The 24,056-nt window shown below is 26.5% G+C and overlaps 1 protein-coding gene across 1 annotated transcript; it reads left to right on the top strand.

Annotated features, from left to right (window-relative positions):
- The first annotated feature begins 4,822 nt into the window (after positions 1–4,822).
- LOC136072113 (protein unc-93 homolog A-like) lies at positions 4,823–22,071 on the top strand. The gene is made up of 7 exons (XM_065820465.1): positions 4,823–4,884; positions 4,966–4,992; positions 10,248–10,576; positions 15,084–15,290; positions 20,775–21,097; positions 21,245–21,512; positions 21,699–22,071. The coding sequence occupies exons 3-7, from the start codon at positions 10,270–10,272 to the stop codon at positions 21,953–21,955; spliced, it is 1,362 nt and encodes a 453-aa protein (XP_065676537.1). The 5' UTR covers positions 4,823–4,884; positions 4,966–4,992; positions 10,248–10,269; the 3' UTR covers positions 21,956–22,071.
- The last annotated feature ends 1,985 nt before the right edge of the window (positions 22,072–24,056 follow it).

Raw genomic sequence — 24,056 nt, 5'->3', positions numbered from 1 at the left:
ATGATTGATTCTGACGCTCATTACATAACAAATGTCTTTTGAACGTTTAAAAGACGTTTAGAACGTCTTTTAAACGTTTAAAAGACGTGTTTTTTAGACCAATTTTGTATAACTGCACTTAAACGGAAAGTCTTATTTAAGTCTTTTTACAACATCTTTAGAACGTCCTAAAAGGACGTCTTTAAGCGTCTAGTCTGGAATCAGTTTAGAACTCGTCCGAGACGTTTAGTCTGAACGTTTATTGTACGTTTTTTGTACGTCCCCGTGTTTGCTGGGAAGTATCATCTTTTTGATTTTCTTTATTACCTTCTTTTAATAACTTCTTCATCTTTTTTGTGTTTGCAGCACGAAAAAGAAACAAGTTTTTTTTTTGCTAAGTATATTCATACAAGTTCGATGGTGTTATTTATTTTAATGTTTTGGTTGTATAGTTAATATCCTTTATTTGTTTTATTGTTAAAAAAGTTTACCATCCCCGTTTTGTAATTACGTCAGAACGAAACAAGATTATCAAAAATTTATTTTGCCCTTGATATTTTAAGCTAATCTACTGCTAATTCCATAGGTTATATGAGATAATAATAAATGTGCTATTTAAATTATGATAGTACTTGGTAAAGTTGCTTAAGATGATACATTTTGAGACGCTAAGATGAGATGCGGTTTTTTATAAAAAAAGAACACGTTTTTTTAAAGTTATTCTCCACGGAGCTTTATTTTTGTATTTCAAGAGCGAAAGTTTTTTCAAAAATTAGTGTCGCAAATTTTTTAAGAGATAGGCAAGATTTATTATTGCTTTTTTTTAAGGTTGACTTAATTACTTTTTACTTTAGCATAGTTCTTAAAGATACAATTTTATTTAACTTTTGCGATGATTTTTTTTGTTGTTTTGAGTTTTTTTGAGTTCAATTAAAAAAAGGAAAGTTTCTTAGGAAACTGGTTTCCTAAGATGAGATAATTGGGTGTGTTAAAAAACAAAGTTTTTGGTATAAATTTTTTTTTTTAATAAACTTATTATTTATATTATTTATAAGGAATGACTAAATTATTATAATCTGCAAAAATAAGTATAAGTATTACAATATTTTGGCTGCAAAAAACAAGGTCCTGTTAACATGCTAAACTTATAAAGCCTTCCTTACAAATGGCTAAGAAAAGAAGAAGACATATTTATCTTACCATCAAGTCTCAAACATTTCGTAAATAATATATATTCACATATAGATGAAGAAATACACACACACGCGCGCGCGCGCAAATGAATTTCAAAAGCATATAGGCATAAGCACATATATACCTAAAATTTCAATTGTTACCATTAATAGTATTACAAAACATAACAATGAAAACTTAAAAATTAAAAAAATTATTATGTATTGTTTCCAAAAAATAAAAAGTTCTAAAAGTTGCATCTTTTCACATAAGATGAAAATATACCATATAATTTTTTGAAAACCGCTTTACAAGATAGTTTTAAAAAAGTCTTCTAAGTTTTTATTATTTAAAGTTATTTCTTTTACTTTTAATTTACATTGGTTTAAAGTTTCGAACGCTTTAATATTGATTACTATATTCAATAGAGGAAAGTGAGGTATTAGCGAAAAGCTAAGCGGAAATGTGAATTAAAGACACCAGTCATACAAAGTTGGTTTTATTATTTATCCTAAATAATAAAATCCAAAGTTAATAAATATAATAAAGATAAATAATAAATATCCAAAGTTGGTTATATTTATTATTTATCAATTAGTCTAACTGTTCAGTCACAAACCTTTAAAAGCAATTTTTATAAATCTTATTATAAAATAGAAATTTAGGGCAAAAGTAAAACCAATGGGGTTCGGAACTACTCTACGTACGTGGAGTAATTTCGATTACACCACAAAACACTGTTGTGTAATAACAACTAAAATACTAATTGTAATAATTAAGCGCAAAAATTATACTAATCAACAACAACAACAACAAAAGGAGTGGTTTTATATCCATAGAAGCTACAACAGGAATATTACTCAAGAAAAAAGCTGCATAAGATAATCGAAAAAAGTTAGGATTAAATTATCTTAAACAACACTCGCAGCTTTATTACACTACTGCACGTCTGGAACTAAGTATATACCTAATACCAAACGTGCAATAGTGTAATGAAGCTTTACCTGCTGAGTTTTTACTTGCTGGTAAATTGTTAACCTGGTAAGTTTTTACCTGCTGAGAGGGGATCCCATATGAGATCCCCTCAGAGTAGGTAAAAAGAAAATGTCAAATATGTTTTTCTATTATGCTGTTTGACCATGTTTGGAGTTACCCCGTGTTCACCATTACCCCACTTTTTTTTACTTAAGGACCTTTGGTGGTGATAAAAATTTTTTTATCAATAAATATTATTTTGAACATTTAGTTGAATATTTGTCCTGTATTTTTTTAAATAAAACTTTAAAAATGTTTGGTATTGTTTCTTTAATAAGTTTGAAAATTAAAATTAAAAGGTGATAAATATATATTTGGTAATATTATTTAAATAATATAATTATAAATATATATTTGGTAAAAAATATTTGAGAATTTTGAGATTGTAAAACAATCGTTGTGAATATAAGTGGTGCAAAACATACTTAAATGAATACTATAAACATATTAGTAAAAAATAAGTAAAAAAAAAAAAAATCTTTTATTTGGATTGTCACCTCTTCATGCCTGGATAATATTTTTAAATGTGTTCTTCACATTTTATGCCGCTTAGACATTAAAAAATGGCAAACAAGAGGGAATGAAAATAAAGATAGGGTGAAAAGGAAAAACAAAGAAATCCAGGATAGGTTGAGAGATGAATAGGGTCTTTTAATTGATGTACCCAAACAACAAACTGGCCATACAAACGATGGAAGCTCTGCCCGTAAATTTTTCAGGAATACTGCGAAGTCAACTGAGATAATAGGAATGCACTTGGACTTAATTAAGCGCCTGGGAATTATTTTAAAATGAATAAACTTGTCATATAAATCATAAAATCAATAGGATAAACTCAAAATTTAAATAAATCTTAAAAGAAACTCTTGAGAACTATACACTGAACAATATGTGTTGTATTCTATGCTTGGTAGCCTTCATAAAATATTGTTTCATGGCAGAGAAATTATTGAAACATGCGTTCTTATTATTGAACGATATCACGAGATTCTAAATAAACGCAACTAGCAGTATGGGGAGCAGTTTACGAAGAAAACATCACGCATAAATAAAAACAAGGGTTTGTTAAACAGTCTTTTGATTACTTTAGATCCGGCTATAGCAAGTTTGAGAATATGCCCAAAAAAAAAGAAGCTTAAAATGAATCCTGAACTGTTTAATTTATTAGAAGGCAAGAAAAGGGAGAACGTTTTAGAAAGTGAAGATTCTATGAACAGATTTGAGGACTCATTCAAAGAATATGTCAGTACCAGTAATCCAGACTAATTGAGTAATTTATTACATTTAATGAATAAATTTTTCAATGAACGTCATTTTGACTTGATTGGTAATTCCACCCCTTGTGAAACAACTGAGGTTTCACATTGACTTCATTTCGGTAATTGAATGAAACTCTCTATGAAACTTCCTGTATTTTCTTAAACTAATGCTGAACTAATGTTTACACTAATAATGACAAAATACGTTTAACAGTTTGGATTTTTGAGGCTTTTGTTTACGGGCTTAGGTCTCTAAACTAAGTTTTTAAAGTTGGTTCTGATGTAAACTTTTAAACCTTGTATTTTAAGTTATTTTGAAGATTTTACCATCAGTTTCACATTCTGGCGCAGCGCGACAATGTAACATTCTGGCGTGGCTTGGCAATTTTACATTCTGGCGTAGTTTGGCAATTTAACATTCTGCCGTGACGTGGTAATTTAAAATTCAACTCACAATGGCTATAATAACGATAGTTACTTTAAACGAATCAAATTTAAATATTAAAGTAAGTTCGCGAATGCAAAAAAATAAGCTGCGTGCTTTTGGCTGAGCAAACTTAAACTTATCTATTTCTACAAGTTGTAGCTCAAAAGTTGTATATAATGTACCGTTATCTTAAGATAGATACCACTATCTTTAGAGAGTGGTCTATTCTAGTCTCGAAGTGGTAATTATAACACGAATCAGCAACTTCAGGTTTAGTGGTATGTATATATACAGTTGCTTGAATGAATATAGATTGTATAATGTATGTGCGAATGATAAATGGTATGTCTCTTTGTTCTATGCTCAGATGATTTTTGCAAGTTTAACAGTCTTTCTATATTGCTAATTTCATTTCCAAAAGTGTTTACAGTTATTTGTAAACGCATAATTTTTTATTTATTTTTTTTGTAGTGCAACTTTCTCACTTGAGTTGTAATGCAACTTTCTCACTTGAGTTGTTTCGATGTTTTAATACTTAGTTTTTTCATTTGTTTTATTTTTTCCTCAATTAACTGAACATCAAACGCAAATACCAGCATGCATTTCCGATATAACTAGGTTCTTTGGTGCTAAAGACGAGTGTAACTTTAAAATGTTTATACCGTAAATATCTTTTTTTGGTACCAAAGTCTTGACGACACCACTAAAAATACCTGAATTTAATTTAAAAACATTTAAAAACGAAATATTTATATTTAAAAAAGTTGAATTGAGTATAGGTCACAGTCAAGGTCACAGTTACCGTAATAAACTTGAAACATTTAAAATATTTTCCTAAATTATTTAAAATAAAGCTAATAACAATCAATCATCAAGAATTAAGGCGCCAAAAAATAACTTGTTATCTTTTCAGCTTAAAAACATAGATTCAAAGTTTGTTTATATTATGCACTAACTTTAATCAAATTTCGTCTGTTACATCTACACCTTATTTTTTTAAAGAGGACAACTGTGAGTGTGCTGTGAAAATATTATTTTGATAAAAATTAAAACTAAAATCATTTTTTTACTTTTAATGTATTTTATTTACAGTTAACTACGTGTTCTGGGTTTGTTTCTGTAAGTTTATTGTTACTTTGTTTTGTTAAAATTTTTAATAATTTTTCGCTATATTAGAATTCATACACCATATTGACTGTTCCTTAATATTACAACTTCGTAATTATATAATAAAGATTTATTAACAGTGAATATATAAATAAAAAACAAAAAATCACAGATTGGTTTTTTAAAAGTTCTAAACAAACTTCGGTGTAACACTGTAAAAAGAACGCGGGAAACTTGCAAAAGACTAAATGGTCTTTTCATCAAGAACCGCTTTACATAGCCATAAATATAACAACATATTCATAAAATTTTACATAAAATCATTACATTATAATGGTATTAAAATCAATATTATTTAAATTAGTTAGTAAAAACATATTTCAGATATGAGGTGCACAATAAGTAATTTTAAATTGCTCAAGCTTTTTTTGCATGAAAGCTCTAACAGGGTAATGTTCGTGCACAATAAATATTTATGCTCTGATTTTTGTTAATAAAGTCTAAAGAATATTGGAGATTTTTTTGGCATTTTGCTATTGTACATAAGACTTAAAAAATTATATACATTTACATAAAAATGTTAACAAAAGCATTTCCTGAAAAATAGGATTTAAGTGTTCATTTTTATTTTTAAAATTTCTCACTTGCATACCATGCTTCTGTTTACGATAGAGAGGTTCTAGTTTAGTTTTATAGGTACTACCCATGATATATTACCGTTATTTAGGTAACTTTGAACAAAGCTATAGTAGATTTGTTTGGATAGTGGTTTTTTTAATATTTAGAATCTGAGTATCTTTATAGAATTTTTCGAAGTTGATAGAAATAATTTTAATTTTGAAGCTTTTGATGTTTTTGTCATTAACGACGTCAGACGGAAAGTTATTCCAAATATTAGATACCCTGAGAGAGAAAGAATATTTACCGACACCAAGATTATATCGAGTTTGGAGCATTCATAAGCATATGAATCTCACTATCTTGAGAAAATAATAAAATATCTTAATACTGGTCAAATATAATAAAAATTTTAATTTGAGATTTGGAAGGCCAACAAAGGACTGCCATGCTCAGTGTGAAAAACTTAATTCAAAAATTAAAAGCAGTTTTCTTAATGAGAATGATAAAAGAGCAGCTGTAGCCAAATTACGCACAAACATTAAAGCTGTAGCCAAATTACGCACAAACATTAAAGCTGTAGCCAAATTACGCACAAACATTAAGCAAAAATTTTTATAACACTCTTGTATTAGTCAAGGAAATTTGCTCAACAAATGATTTATTATATGCTATAATAAATCATTTGTGGAGCAAATTTCTTATTTATAAAAAATTGGTGGTCTAATTACTATAAAAGGCAAACTTTTAGTAATGAATCATATGGTAGGTCAAATACTTCTAAAACAAAATTTCCAATTTCTTCTTTCTATTAATTTTACATGAACAATTAAACACTAGGTGAACATGTTAAAAAACATAAAACTTGTTTTTCAAAATCAAATCTTGTTTGCCGTTTTTTATTTGATTTAAATTTCCACACCACGTATGCATTTGAAAATATGATACTTGTAGGTCATATCTTACTTCATATCATAAAAAACATTTTTATATAATAAATTAACACAAAAACATTATGTGAAATTACGAGAAACTAAGTGAAAAACATTTTTATATAATAAATTAACACAAAAACATTATGTGAAATTACGAGAAACTAAGTAAAAAACATTTTTATATAATAAATTAACACAAAAACATTATGTGAAATTACGAGAAACTAAGTGAAAAACATTTTTATATAATAAATTAACACAAAAACATTATGTGAAATTACGAGAAACTAAGTGAAAAACATTTTTATATAATAAATTAACACAAAAACATTATGTGAAATTACGAGAAACTAAGTGAAAAACATTTTTATATAATAAATTAACACAAAAACATTATGTGAAATTACGAGAAACTAAGTGAAAAACCTTTTTATATAATAAATTAACACAAAAACATTATGTAAAATTACGAGAAAAGTGAAAAAACGGAATCGGTGCTACCAATTCGTTACGTAACTTAACTTTAACAGAAATGTTTTAAAAATTATTTGATTTATGTTATCGTATTTATAATATTTAAGTGATGTGCATCCTATGTACAAATGCATGCATTTTTATTGTTAAGAGACAGATTGCTTGCGTCCCTCTTTTCATAGCCTCCCTCTCCCTCCACTTTAAAAAAGTTGTTTAAGCCCATGCTATTAAATGATAAAATAAGTTGATATTTGTTATACTCGGACATGTTAATATATACTTATATATATATATATATATATATATATATATATATATATATATATATATATATATATATATATATATATATATATATATATATATATATATATATATATATATATATACATATATATATATATATATATATATATATATATATATATATATATATATATATATATATATATATATATATATACGCATGCATGTAAAATGTAGGCTTTAAATTTCTGAAACTTAAGTAACCCTTTAAAAAACAGCTTTAAATAAATGTAAGTTGTATACTGAAATGTTCACATAAAAATATCTTCAGCGCAGTGAACGTGATGCTCTCAAAAACTTGATTTCTTTTTTTCTTGATAAAACAAATAACAAAAGTTATAATAGTGTAATTGTTCTATTATTAATTGATTGATTATAGAAATTCTTAAACTATATTGAAATTTTGTATTTATATTATTTTAAGATCAATTGAAATTAGTAAACAACTAAAATCAAAATTTTAGTTAAAACCGAAAGTACTGAATGTTCAGTTCAGAAAAATTTGAAGTGTTTTGATCGGAGTGTTCACTAATTAGAATTAATGCTCTGAAGTTATTCTTACTTCAGCTTTATTTAAACCACTCTTTTCAGTAAATCGACATAAGATGGAAACCGTTTAATACAAATTTTAAACCGCATTTTTTTATTTTGACGTTTTTTGCTAACATTGTAACTTTTTTTTTTTTATCTTTATATTTTATCTTCAGGGTAAACTCGTATTATAATTAATTTTTTTTTTTTTACTGTGGTGCTCCCAGAAATCCTTATCACTACTGCGTCACGGATGCCTCAAAATTATTATAATATAAATATATATTAAATGTAGATATATATTAAATGAATGGTAAAATTTATTATTATTTTTTTAATAATATCAAGAATGCAGTGACTCGTAGAAAACTTTTTCTTGTCATCGAGAACAGTTAGAACATTAAATAAAAACAAAATTGCAAGATAAAAATATAAATTGGCAAAATATAAATATCGAACAGTGGTCAAATATAAATAGCAAATAAAACTTTCTTTTAAAATATAACTTTCTTTTTAAGTAAAATGTTGAAAATAGATATTTTCATAATTTGAAAATTTAATTTTGAAAACGATTAAAAGTAGAAATTTAAAATATAGAAATATGTCATCAATCGTAAAAATGATTTTTTTTAGTTTCCTTTTAAAAGAAGAAAACATTATTTGTCTTATTGGCAATCCTCTTAATTAAGGGGCTTAGCGATAAGACAAATTACGTTTTCTTTTTTCGCCTGCTATTTGTACTTTTATATCGTCGGTGAAAAGTCATTACCACGTATATCGAAAAAGCGACTTTAAGTCTTCAATGCTTTTTAACTGCAATTTTCTATATGCATCTTCTAATCAAAACCTGAAAATCAAATAGCAATAGAAATGCAGTTTTTTATTGCATGACAAATAACTCAAAAATCAATTGATGGAGGTCAAATATCTCAATGTTTAGTTAAGTTTAGTTGGATTAAATATTTAAATTTGAATTAAAGAAAGGTAAATATATTAATGCCAAGTTGAACTTTAAGTTTTTGTAATTGTGAGTTTACAGTAATAGCATCAGTTCAAATTTTCTTCTGAAAACCTAAACTAATTGTTATACGTGGTAATGACGAAACTATATAAAACGTTTCTATAAAGACTTTATAAATAAATCTTTAATCCTAATGTACCACGTAGATCCCAGTGCAATCTATGGACGCTGTTATTGTTTTTACAGTTTATGTTTAACAATTTAATGGGATCTGCGGATACTTTATTTGTTTTGCACCAAAAAATGATAATAGAATAATTATTTCCAGTGCCGGTTTTAGCACTACCAGCGCCCTGGGCGAAAGGCAAATGGTAAAATAACCAACTAGTTTCGCCCTTTTATATTCGGCACCCTGGGCCATCGCCAAACCAGGCCCTACCCAAACGCCGCCACTGATTATTTCTGTAAAATAATTTAAAAAAATTATTTGTAACTAAAAATAAAATTCTATATACCATTTTTTATTTGTTTGTTTGTCTTGTCTGATCTTTCGTATTCTTTATTTTTAACAAAAACATATTTGAATGAAAATCACTAAACTTGTAGATCTTAATATTAGCTTTTATTAATTTAATGTACATATTTATGAAGACTTTATTTCATAAATTTGTACATTAAATTAAAAAAACTATTATTAAAATTGTAAAGCACACCTTAGTGCTCTCTATAAATATTATGGTAATTTTTGTATTTGGGGACTGCCTGTTTTTACAAATCTCTTTTTACATCTAAATGGTTTTTTATTTGGATTTGAATTAAAAAATTTGAGAATAATAAAACACGTTTTATTTTAAACGTGTTTTATATTTCAATAAAAAACACTTTATAACAATGAAACAATATGACAAGGTTGTTTTAAAATTAATAAAAAATTTTATTTTAACATGTATAAGATATAAAAATGAATTTACCTGATTTAAAAGTTTAAAGATTGTTTAAAATCAAATAAACATAAACTATGGAAACGCTTTTTCAGAAATTTACTAAATGTCATATTTTCGATAATTGAAAAAATTGTATCTTTAATAACCACAAAAAAAGTTAAGTTTTTGATCATGAACAATCTTTATTTTGTAACTTATTTTGCTTATATATATTATTTTAGAATAATAATCCTCTCACTTTTATCCCCATTGACTTTAATTTTGAAATGGTATATAAAAATAATGAATTGTAGAACTTATGTAAATAAAAAAGAATTTTTCTCAAATGACTTTCCAACATGTAATAAGTAAGAATTGTTGTTAAAATAACTTTACAATTTGTAATTTAAGATTGTAAATTTGAAAGCTGCTGTATTAGAATGTTGTTTCATTAAATTAACAGAATATTTTATGATATTTCTAAAACATTTTACTTAATACTTTGACTTTTTTTTTTAGCACGACTTTAAAGCTTCAAAACATGTCAACGATAACAACGTACAAAAACTTGCTTATACTTAGCATGGGTTTTTTTCTAATACATTCTGCATTTTTGCCAATTCAAAATATTCAAGGAAGTCTTCATAAAGATCCTGCACTGGGTTTTGGATCACTTACTGCTCTTTACGCAAGTGCAATTTTATCTTGTTGCTTTTTACCAAACCTTTTAATGGCAAAGTTTAAGCCTAAAATTTTAACGATCCTTTCCATGAGTTCTTTTCCTCTGTATGTTCTTGCTAACTTCATGCCAGTAATGGGGACAATTATGCCAGCATCAATTATATTTGGTACGTAAAATAAATTTTGTTCTAATTCTTATTAATTACATTTTACTTTAAAAAACTTTTGAGTTATTAATCAATGGAAGAACATGAAAAAATAACTCAAAATAGTTTTCAAAATTCACTATATCGTTAGCATTGAAGATTAGTCAAAAGTTTTATCATTATAATCATAAATTTTAAACTTTCTAACATTGTTGCAATTTTTAATATATACTTTTCTTTTTAATGGCATAGGAACTAAATTCACAAATTTTTTTTTTTTTTTTAACATTACATTTACATTACATTTTATTAGGATGATTTTATTTTTAATTTTTATTACCAAATTAAAAAAAAATCTGGTATAAAAACTATGGTATACAAATATGTGTATAATATAAAAATAGATATAAAAAAATTTACACAAATTTACTTCAAGCATAGCAAAACTAAAAGTAACATATCGACAGAAGTTTTTAATAAGTCATTGGGTCAACACTTTGTTGTTCCTAACTAAACGAAGTATAATTTTCAATGTATATGTTTATGGAATGTATGAACAGGGTAATAACTGATAAAGGAGGTAATGTATGGTATGCGTTTAGAAACGAGTTTGATTTAACACAGTTTCAACGAGCTGAAGTAGCACTTATTGCAGAGTAATAATCTTCATGTTGCCATAGATAGCAAATACATTCAAAACATAAATGCAGAATTGCTAGCGGCAATTGTCTATCCAAAATTAAAGACAGTTTGAATTAGAGACAATGAACAAAAAAATAAAAATCTGTAGTTCCTAAAAAAAAAACTTAACAGTAGTAACAGCTGGTTGAAAACAGTGACAGTACAAGTGCAAATTCAGTATCTGAAGCAGTGTCTAAAATTGAAGATGAAAAATTTTTAATTTAGATAGTCAAATGACACTTGTACTGCTGTTGATATTGGATGTAAGTAAATATTTTTAATTAACGGATTGTACTTTTTTACTTTCACTTTACAGTAATTGCTTTTATATTTTTAAAATATAACAACGCCAACCCATTTAAAAAGAAAAAAAGAACCTGAGGTATACTAACTGTACTTCAAAATGGCTGGACAAAACTTCAGTTAAAGAATATAAACGAATTTGGAAAGAACTTATCAATTAAATTAAAAGATGATTCAAAAACAATCAACGAGTCAGCTTAAATCGCCGAAATACTAAATGAGAAATTTAGCAGCCTAATTATTAAAGAGAAAGATGAGCAGCACCAGTTTATAATAATTTAATAGTTATAAGCAAAAAAGAGATAAATATGAACAAATAGTAAAAATACTTTAAAATTTAGACAGATAAAGCTAGCGGTTTAGACATGGTTCATGCAAATTTACTTAAAAACTGTGTTAAAAGAGTGGTTTTCCTGATAACAATGATATTCAATGATAAGAAAAAAAAAGATGGAGATACTAAAAGCCATTAGTTATAGAGTAAATTAGTTATATTTAAATAATCATGGTTTTGATTGAGGAAAATCTTGCACTACAAATTTGGTCGGCAGCTTACTGAGTAACAGGAAAACTGTTCTAATGGATGAAAGCGTTTCCAAACTATAGAAAACAACGAGTAAAAATTGATTGTTGAAAAAAACTGATTATTGTTGCAATGATTATTGTGAACATGTTTACAATAAATTAATTTATTGCAATCATATTCACAGGTAACTTTGTAGGAAACCTCTAAAAAAACTACAAGAGTAACTCAACAGCATGGATCAACTGAAGGGAAAATATCTTAGAAGTGGTTAACGAAAAACAAAATGAGAAAAAGGAAAAAGACGAAAAAAGCAAGTGAACGAAAAAATTGGGAAATAATAAAAGATCAATTCATCAAATGCAAGAATCAATGTCAATTTAAAGTCAATGTTAACTTTTGTGATTCAAACAATATTGTCTTACTGTTTCAAATAATATTGTCTTACGCCTTGACTATTTCTTTGCTTATTCTAATTGATTTTAAAGTGAAATCGACCTAAATTCAATTACCCACATTTTAAGATGCGCATACATTTTGAGGTTCAAGTACCTAAAAAGCTGGTAACATTTACTAACATTTCGTCAGCCGAGAACCAAGAGACCTTATATATTGAAGCCGGCTTTGGCCATACATATATCATTGGTAAGTAAGAAGGCGTGAACTTTCTGGTTAAATGATGTTCCACAGAGTTCTACGGTAAGAGCAACCTAAATAGCAGCAACCTGAGATTGTACTTCGGTTGTTTTTTTTAATATACTTAATTATAAAAACAAGGTTAAAAAACATTTTGAATAATTTAAAGTATAAAATTTATATTCTTTAATAATTCTGGCTTGCATAATAAAATACAAAATACTTACATTTCAGCTTAAGTACATATTAAAATGTGAAAGACATTTATACAATCTATTTTAATGAATTTAACATTAAACAGTTATGTTTTTATTACAAAAAGTTTCAACAGAAAAAAAAATTATTTTTTAAAAAACATTTTTAATGTGTGAACTAAAATAAGATACAAATATTTTTTGATGCATGACTCCGAAACGCTTTAACTATTTTATTGAAAATTGTGAAATATTGAAATAGACAGATTTAACTGATTTAATTAAGCAAGCGTCAGCAAATTGTTAGGGAATTCCGTTAAGAACCGCTAAAGATTTTAAATTTTGTGCCATAGATAAGACTTTTAAATTAAATATTTTTAATTAAATAATTAAAACACTTCGGGGTCATGCTGTATTTGTATCTTTTTTTTAGTTAAACACATGCACATATAAAAAATATTTTTTCTAACCAAGAAAAAAAAAATGCCAAGAGTTTAATTTTTGTTGAGAACATAGTGTAAAACTCTAAAACATTTAAAGACAATTGTCTATAAATGTTCTAGAGTATTCAATAACAATTGTGTAGTTTATCAATTTATTTGTTTATAACTTTAAATTTGTTTTTAATTCAAAACATGGTACAGTGCCCTGATGCTACACATGTAAGTGCGCTACAACTGCAACAGGTTAAACCACAGTTCAAAAAACCTGTTGCGATAAACTATTTACTTCCCTAAAATTTCGCTCAGTAGAAGATTTTTTGATGTTTGAAATGTGTTACAAAAAACACATTAGTTTGAAATGCTCAAAAATCCACGGAAACAAGTGCATGAACAATAAATTTGCACTACTTTGCTTCTGAACAAAGGTAGAATCAGCGGATTGTCTGCTGTTTAACTAAAAATTAATTGTAGATAGCAACAACTATGGTAAATAATCTTAAATAAAAATTTATTGTCCAAAAATCTAAATAAGTGCATATACTTTTATATAGTAGCGTTAGAAGGATTATTAATTTATTAGATGATCATTACCTTCTTACTTATCTCACCTTAATTTACTATTTTATTATTGGTGAAGTTATTTTAGTGAAAATCCAAATATTTGAAGCTGGTGATAAGTCCGTTAAGTTATTTAGGTGACATTTCTCTATTAGTAATAGCAAAGTATAGTAATAACAAAGTTTGGACCAGTTATTATTGAACGGTTGTCTCAAAAGTATATAAAGTCAGTATAAAAAAAAGGTCACGAAGCAGTTATGATGGTGCTGAATAGAGAGTCAAATGGAAATAAAGAATTAAAAATTCAAATTAGATTTAATCAAAACACGGATTTAATCAAAAACACTGAGTATGAAAAAAAATACGATGGGACTATCCAAAAGAAAGTATGACGAGACCATGCAAAGAAAAATATGATGGGACCATCCAAAGAAAAAAATTGATAAAACTATCTAAAAGAAAAAAGTCTTATTTGAAAAATAATTTAATACCCATGCTTATGCCTTTCATTTGCTGCATATTTCCTAAACACGAGACGTCTCTTTCAAACTATCATCGATTCATTGATTAAAATTTTAATCAGAAGAATTGATTTTTTCTATTGCATTATTCAATTTATAAAAAGTCCAAAAATAATAATACTTAGTTCAGAAAAAAGATAAAAATAAAAAAAATATTATGAAAGACTTGAAAAGATTATGTTGTTATAGGAAACTCCTAAAAGTCTTTTCATCGAAATCCTTGGGGTAATACTGTAACTTTTTGTTTTTGTTTTATCTTTTTAAAATAAAGTCTCATTTTATATATATTGGTAACATATATATACTCTATACGAAATTATTTTTTACGGAATCAATTTCGGGGCTTGGCGATAAGACAAATTGTGTCTTCTTCTTGCCCCGGCCATCTGTATATTGGAAATATTGGTTGTATTTATATTTTTATACGGCAAAAAAATGGAGGAAAAAAAAACCCGCAAAATACACATAAACATTGTGATTCTGATGCACAAATATTTTAAATGTTATTGTAATAGAATTTTGTTTTGTTTTTTATTTATATTATGATTTGTGAGTGTGTACCTTTTTTTTTTAAATTTATCAATTGAATATATCATGTAGTATACTTCTTAGGATTGTGAGCACTGCAATATTTTTTACTCGTCGCCTTATGATTTACTTTATTTTTAGGATTAAGCACGGCTGTGATGTGGACTTGTCATTCATCTTACATTACAACAATTGCAACTAACCACGCTAATTCATTGAACCTTCCAAAAGATCCCGTAGTTTCAAAGTTTTTTAGCATATTTTATGTTTTGTTCCAGTTTTCACAAATTCTAGGTAACGGCGTGTCATCAGCTGTACTAAGGAGTGTAAATAAAGACAAGATAAAAGGTAATAATAAAAGACTTTTTTTAATTTTTATTATTTTGTAAAGTTGATTTTTTTATTTCTTGATTGAACACAAAACAGCCATTGTAATTTTTATTCTTTTAACAATGTCATTTATTAAATTAAGTAAACACTAGGTACTTGGAGGGATATTTGGAAACCTTATTCCGGCTCAGAATAAACACAGATATTTGCAACCTGATTCGCTAATTTTTAAAGAGTGGTATGCGCGTGTTTCTTAAAAATTGAATTAAAAATCGAAACCAAAACTAATATCAATAAATGTATTGTATAATAAAAAAAAAATATTAATAACATAAAAAACTAAGTAACCATAACATAAAAAATAATATTTTGATTGTATTTTGTACATTTAAGTACGTATCCTTTTTACCAATATTATTTTAATTGTACAACTCGAAACGGTTATGATTCTTACAATACAAAACCTTATATGGAAAGGTAAGATTTAACAGCCGTTTTGTATAAGAACCAGACAGCTGCAAATACTGCATGTGACTAATCTCTTTATATTTACATATTTGCATTGTACAAAATATATTATAAGAAACAATAGAATATTCTTCAAAATTTTAGGAGTATTTTCTTAATAATATTTTTTAGAAGTATTTGATTGACTGGTTATTCTGAAAAGCTGAATACCGAACTTTCGTCAAGAAACAACGATTTTCAAAATATTGGTGGAAATATTATAAAAAGCTTAACCAAGAAGAAAAGGTTAAAACGTGGTTGAAGTTTTTTTAATATTTCCAATCAATAGTTTTTTTTTATTATTGTTGGAAAACAATTCTTTGCGAAATCGAAAATTTCTGAAAAACGCGTTTCACCTACGCGTTACACATACGCCAAAAAAACTTTGATTATTTAAAAAACAAAGTGTTATATAGGTATATGCGTATCCAACGTATTTTCTTTAAATTCGCAACTGTTCTTTAAAAATCCAAAGTGTTTGATTCAATTTTACTTCAAATCATACTTTGAAATCCAATAACAGGAGTATTAACCGTTTCAGTATGCTTTTTAAACTTGTCCAGGACAAAAAGTTCTATAGAATTTCTATAAACTTTTGGAACATATGGTCTATAGAAATTCTATAAAATTCTATAAAATTTCTATGGAATCCTTGTTAATTTCTATAGAAATTCCAATAGAACTTTTTTTTCTACTTTTTTTTCTATAGAAAAAAAAGTTTTATAGCAATTTCTATAGAAATTAATAGACATTCTATAGAAATTCTATAGAATTTCTATAGACTATATGTTCCAAAAATTTGTAGAAATTCTATAAAAATTTTTTTCCTGGGTGCTCATGATAGCCAGCCACAAGTCTTACCAAAATAATGAAAAAGTTTGAAACATAGAGTTCACTAGAATTCATATTGAACGAACTATTTGAAAAGCTGACAACTACAAAATTTTATAAAACAAATGTTTTATACCTGCTATTAATATTAGGCAATGTTGATCAAACTTTGAGTTCACAAAATGCTTAAGAATCAGGTCGAGAACATGATGTCTTTAAGGAAAACTGTTCCACTAAACCTGGAACAGTTTTTGTCAAACGTCTAATTACTCCATTTTTAGTACCTGTATTTACTGCAGTTGTGTCACAAATTTAATAAATTAATTTCCAAAAAAAATATTGTGTAACATGTTCAAAATAGAATCAGAGTTGTCTTTCTATACATAACCAAAAATAAAACCAACTTTCTAAATATAACAAAAGATTTGGACATGCTCGAAATGCAAGTGGTAAGCACCGCATTTCTTCAGAAGAGTCATTATAAGACCGAATCAAGCTTATTTCATAAACAAGTGTTTTGGACTGCAGATTTGCAAATCGATGTCTCACCAACTGCATCTTTGCCGTACAACTTATTGGATATAGTTTTAAAACTTTTCGCTTATAAAGATAAAGTTGAAATCTTAAAAAAATCTGTTATTTTAAAAGGTAAATATATATATATATATTAATGAGGACTTTGGTGCTGAAACAAATCAAACAAGAAAAACTTTAAGAGAAGAAATGAAAATTGCCTGATAATCTGGTAAATTTTTGTTTCATCACTTATGATAATTTGGTCATTCAAGATTGGAAAGCAAAAGAGAGCAATTATGCTGGAGACGTTAAAACGATTCATGGAGAGAAGTAAGAATTTTAATGGCATTTTATGTTTGAATATTTCACTGTTTAAAACAATATTTTATTTATATCTTAGTAATAATTTGTAATAATTATCTAAATTATCATGGATGCTTTAAACAACAAAGGTTTTGAAAAACGGATGTTTGATCCCTTTCATAATAACTTTTTAAATAGTTATTCTGATGAGAATCTAAATATTTTTCATGAAACTCAAATGAATTTACTGAATTCACCATATTGATTCTTATGATTTCAAAATATCAAATGGTTTTAGTTCAATTTCTATATTGTACATAAATATACGAAGCATGCAACATAATTTTGATAAACTTAAGGAATTTTTAAATATCTTGAAATACATATTTGATGTCATAGCTATTTCAGAAACTTGGCATGACTCAGATACTTTAATTGAATCTAATTCCAGTTTCATCTTACCAAATTACCGCATAATTAGTCGAACACGAGGGAGAAGTAAAAAAGGCGGAGGTCTTTGTTTCTACATTTCAGAGAAATTTACATATAAAATTAAAAAGCAATTATGCCTAACCAAAAATGATTATTAGTGTTTAACAATAGAAATCATAAGTGAAAAAGCTAAAAACATTGTCATTGTATGCGTATACCGTCCTCCGAGTGGTACCATCAAACTTTTTGAAGATTTTATAAGAAATATAATAGTTAATAGGGTAACGAGGGGCAAAATGAGACACTTAAGCTCGAATTTATCTAATACAGACCGTCTAACAACTTTTGGAAAAAAAACTTGATATTTTTCAAATCTTCTACCATCTCACTATAACCTTACAAAATATGGGTTTCAAAATTACAGTGGTTTGGTCACCAAAGATCATTTCTTGAAAACACCTATCCTGTCACATTTTGCCCCGTGGGGTAAAATAAGACAGATATTTCTAATAAGTAATTCAAATAAACAATGATATACAAAACAGATTTTTAAGAGGTTTAGCAAGATAAATAATTTATTTTATAATACAGCTAATAATAATACATAATATATAATCAACAAATATAATACATAATTAAACTGTTACTAGTTAATCATATAATCAAACACACTGTCACTTGTCACACAAATCATATAATGCTTCACCAGTATTAACAGAAATTAACACTAGTCTGAATGAGCCCAAGTTGTAAATTTTAAACATTGACTCTACTTAATACTTTTGCAGCCATACTTCATAATCCATTACAAAAACATTGACAGTTTTAAACACTTAAACTTTTAACTCTTTCTTGACCCTTTCTTAATGCCCATTTATTTTCTATTTTTTGTTCTTTTAACTTTTTTGATTTTTCAGAGGATTCAAAGAGTGATTTTCTATAATGTGATGTTGTTATTATCTGTGATTCGTCTCCTTTTCATGGTAATAAATTGATCTTTGAAATAGCTAAAGTATTAGAAAAGCAGAGTACAACTACATAAAAATCAATATTTTCTGAACATCCTGAAAACAAAGGTAATAAGGTGCTTGAATTAACTTGTAAATCAATTTTATTAGGTTTATGTAAGTTGGCATTAGAGCTCTTGTTCTTATTAAACTTAATGCCTGGAATTATATCCCGACACAAAAGATAAATTTCAGATGTACGAAAGCCAGAATAGTCAACTTCTACAGAGGCAGTTTTATGATATGCTTTAGATAATATACCTCTAAGTTGATCATTTGTTATTTTCGTCCAGGATGTTCATGTAACCATGATCTACATTATATTAAAAAAAGTTTTAAGTGGTTTAAAACAACAGTTGTCGTTACACTTCGTTCACCACTAGTTACAGAAGAAACGCAATGTCTGTTTATAAAACTATTTATATTTTCTTTTTTTTATGGAATAACTTTTTTATATTATTGTATTAACAGCAAAATATATATAAAAAAAGGATACCTTTCGTTTTCAGATATCTTGGTTATCATTTTACCGGTGATCTTTGCACGTTTGAATGGGATTGTTGAAATCATCACTTGTACTGTTAATTTCTGAACTAAAATTGTCTGTATCATCAAACAATTGACTGTTATTTGTTTCAAGTTCTTTTCTTTTAGGTGGCAGGTCTCGCAGATGTGTTGTAATAGGCTCTGCACAATACAGCACTGACCCTTGCACCCTTTGGAAAATTTTTGATGTTTATAAATGAGTTTGTCTTCCAGATTTTTAAATTTAGCATTTTTGGGGAAAAAATTTATCCCAGCTATTTTATTTAACACTTGTCTTCTTATTTTTACTTTGGGTTGAATTAATTTATAATTTATAATTTTAAATATAAAACTTTACTTTTCTTTGCATAGATTTCTCCGTAAAACATGGTATCGTCGTTTTATTTCATAATTGCAAACATCAATTGAGATTTCTTCAATAATATCACTTGATATAAGAATATTACCCAATTCTAAAAGGAAATGATATCTTCCTAATATCTACTTTGTTGTACATAATTTGAAAAAACCTATCAGTGGCTTTTCAATCAAATTTCAATATATGCGATATTGGCTTTGAATTAATAGGCGATCAATTTGTCTAATTAAATTATTCTCTGAAATCTTATACATCTAAAATACAGTTTATGTTTAAATATATACAATATAAAATAGTTAAGCAATATGAGTTATTTAGGCAAATTTTTAAACACTTGACGATACTTTAAAATGGATTTGTGCAGCGGTTTTTTTTTCATTTATATAGTTTATTTTTATGTTTTTGTGAGTTTTAGGTAATTACTCTACCAATAGTTATAGGGTCGTCACTTGAATAAAAAAATTCCCACCCCTAATATATAATTTCATTACTATAAAAATGGAATTTATACGTATTACATATATTCATATGTACTAAAGTTTTTTTAACTTGAAATTACTCATCTTATAGGATCCTAAATTTAAATTTAAGTTTTAGTATTTGTTTACCTTTAATCAGTTAAGTGTTTGCTTGTGTAATTTCTATATCAAAACAATAAAAGAAAAAAAGAATAAAGTAAAAGAAAATTTTTTATATAATGAATTCCTAATATAATAATGAATGTTAAAGTTTAATTAAAACTTATTTAACATTATTTTGTTCCTTGCCTTCATTACTCTTAATAAGAAACCATTATAACTATTTTTCAAGAAACTATATAGGAGATAAAGTAACTATATACGAGATCAAGAATCATATAAATTAATCAATCCAGTTAATTTATTAAAATATTATTTAAAATTAAAATGGTAAAACAAATAATTTTTTTTATCATTTTTATCATAATATTTGTAAATACCTGTTTAGAAGTATATACAAAATTTCGATAACTTTTTTTACAAGGAAATGTTAGTACTTCTAATACAAGCATAAGCTGTGGATCCAAGTACTGTCCATCAGCTAGCGTTGTTACAGATATTGAAACTATTCATATAGACATAGTTTACAAACTTATGGGTATTCTTCTTGGATTAAGTCTTGTTGGTGTATTATTAGTTGTACTATTCTTGGATGCATTGTGGGAAGATACAAGAAACAATCAACCTTTAATGAAACTTTGCTTTTCAACAATTAAACACGCAAAAAACCCAATGATTTTATTACTAGTTCCCATTACCATTTTTAGTGGAATGGACCAAGCCTTTGTGTTTGGCGAGTATACAAAGGTATGATTTATACCCGTGTTATTTATGTTTTAAATAAACTACCATATAAATATAAAGTCTATTGATTGTTTAAGTACATAAAATTTAAATTTGGATTAATCATTGGAAACACTTTAGGTTATTAAAGCAGTATAAAAAATTGTTTAGACATTTGTTTCTTGCTCTCTTGGAATCGATGTAATTGGTTATAGCATGATGTGTTTTGGCGCTGTAGCGTGTTTAGTTTCTGTTGCTATTGGATTAATTGTAAAGTGGACTGGAACATACTTAGTGATGGTAGTAGGAATGTTTTCATATTTGGGTTTAATGTCGTGGTTTCTTGTCTGGAACACTGGAGCATATCCTAACTACACTTTTTATGTTGGTGCCATGGGCTGCGGTTTGACAACTGCAATATGGATGTCTCAATCCAATGGTAATTTTTTTTGTCTATTTATATATTTGTTTAGCCTTATTACAATTTAATCTATTTGTAGTTAAAAATATATTTGATGTAATTTAAAATTTGTGAGTGTTTAAAAAAAGTTTCAAATAACTTTTAAAAACTAATTATTGAATATAAAAATTGTTAAAAAATATTTCCATATTTTTATTTCTTTAGCAATTTATGGGGTATACTTTCCCAAAACACAAGAAGCTGCGTTTTCAATTTATCGTCTTTTTCAAAATTTGGGCTTCACGATTTCGTTTGCATACGCAGACATACTATGTACTTCCACAAAAATCTATATTTTGATGGGTCTTCTCATTTTTAGTATGGTACTTTACAGTATTGCTGAGTTCAATTACAGAAAAAGTGTTAAAAATACTTGCAAAGAAAATGTTGTCGAAAACACGAATTTGGATGAAAAATTTTAGAGTCTAACTTGCTTAATAGTTAATAAATATTTCAGGATCAGTTATTTTTATTTATACTAAAATAATGCAAAACTGTAATTTTAATTAAAAACAATAGAATCCCTTTTGCAAATAAATTCTATTAATACAAAATTGGTTTGGTAAAGTTGCTCACGGTGTTAATGCAATTTAACATTTAATATCTCACTTTCAGAAAAAGTCTAACTTAAGTTCTTAGCACTTTATTTTATATACACAGCTTATTAAATTATACACAGTTTATCACAGATTATTCTTATACTAACACGTAATGGATTTAGATTTAATTATTAAAACAAAAATGAATTTAAGCAATATTTAAGATAGATTCAGCGTATTTCTGAGAAAAAAAAGGAGTTATTTGCTGGTTTGTTTTCTGCAATGGAAAATTTTATTTAGTCTACACTAAATACCACTGAAGCATTCAAAGAACTTAAAAGAGGGTATCAAAAAAAAAACTTTCGATTAACGGTATTAAACAGAGTTATTCGTTTACCTTAAAAGATGGCTGGTTACCTGAAGAGAACGGTATTACATACTGAATGATGATTTTTTATTCGGATACATTTAACTACCTGATTTAAGCTTGACTGAATTAGGTAGCAGTGATCTAAATGGTTATAAAAATTCAAAAGTTTTTTAGTTTTTTTAAGGTGTTGGCTTTTTTTAAAACATGTTGGCATGTTTGGCATGCTAATCTTTTTTTTTTTATTTGTTGTCATATCACTGCATAATTGAGGAAAGTCTGTTTTGACAATTTTTCTAATTATAGAAAAGTGGTTTTGTAGGCATCAGGGTAATCTTTCCTACCGAAAGTCTTTTTTTTATTTTGTTTGGGAATAAAATACATACAATGCCGTGTTATATAAATGTTACCTACACGACAAGAGCAAATAGTAGATAATATTTTTATATCAATACCCCTTTAAGTTGTGGTGTGGTTTTATTGTAAAATGTGTCTAACGATCATTAATTATAACTACATTGTAGCGTTTAAAAATTACATAAAAGTATTGTTTAGATAAGTTACTAACCCAGTCAGCATTGTGATGCGGGTACCGTGTGAGACCCGTACAAGATGTCAAACGGGAACATAACAGGATTTAGCAGCAGATCTATATGAGTACCATACGGGCCAAATGAAAAAAAACGAAAAATTTATCGGCTGCCTTTTCTATTTTTCCCGTATCGAACCCAGAATTTTCATTTATTTTTGAATAACCCATTTATTTATTTTACCATTAACCCATTATTTTTGTTTACCATTAACCTATTTATTTTTTTATTTTTTACTAAAAAATAAAAAAATAAATGTAAAAAATTATTTATTAGATTTTTTAAACCTTAAATAAATGACAATTTGTTTGAAACAAATTTTTTATTATAAACAAATGAAATGAATAATTTAATTATGATAATTTTTTATAAAAGTTTTGAAAGCTAAATGTTTTATAAGCAATGTATATTTTTGTATATTAAATACAATTTTGCATAATGTTACAAAATGTTTTATATACATGTATGTTTTTGTATATTAAATACAATTTTGCGTATTATTTATGTATATTAAATAAAATAAACTGAAATTACATATATAATAAATATATATAAAAGTGTTCTCTACTGTATTCTTTACGCTCATGTTTGCTGCTGCATTATGTACATTCTATTTGTTCTTTTCTGTGTTTATCTCAAGCATTACCAAACCAAGAAATAAGTGCTTTTTAAAGAAGCTTTTTTGATAAATTTTGTTTTGTTTTATAGTTTTTTAATGCAGCACCTAAACATACGTTAGTTGAAATAAATTGCAAAAAAAATGTAAATTTTTTTTGCTATATATTTTATCCTAAAGTATGGCATTAGGTAGTCTCAACATATTACTATAAAATACTATGATTTGATTTAGTAAGTATACATTCTTGATTTAGTAGGTATATATTGATTATATTTGTAATAACAGTTTATTTTATTTAATAAAACATACACGAGTATTTCCTTGCGCTTATAATTTGCATATAAAACATTTAGCTTTTAAAAATTTTATAAAAAATTATCATAATTAAATTAATCATTTCATTTGTTT

The sequence above is a fragment of the Hydra vulgaris genome, chromosome 15 (assembly GCF_038396675.1).
Source record: "Hydra vulgaris chromosome 15, alternate assembly HydraT2T_AEP".
Taxonomy (NCBI): domain Eukaryota; kingdom Metazoa; phylum Cnidaria; class Hydrozoa; order Anthoathecata; family Hydridae; genus Hydra; species Hydra vulgaris.
Note: the sequence above shows the minus strand (reverse complement) of the source record. Positions and strands in the feature narration are given on the sequence as shown.

Bases quoted from the DNA above. Each gene is read 5' to 3' on its own strand.
- LOC136072113 (XM_065820465.1), top strand. From the start codon at position 10,270: ATGTCAACGATAACAACGTACAAAAACTTGCTTATACTTAGCATGGGT. The intron at 10,577-15,083 runs GTACGTAAAATA...CTTTATTTTTAG, and splicing joins GCCAGCATCAATTATATTTG to GATTAAGCACGGCTGTGATG. The intron at 15,291-20,774 runs GTAATAATAAAA...TTTTTTTACAAG, and splicing joins AAATAAAGACAAGATAAAAG to GAAATGTTAGTACTTCTAAT.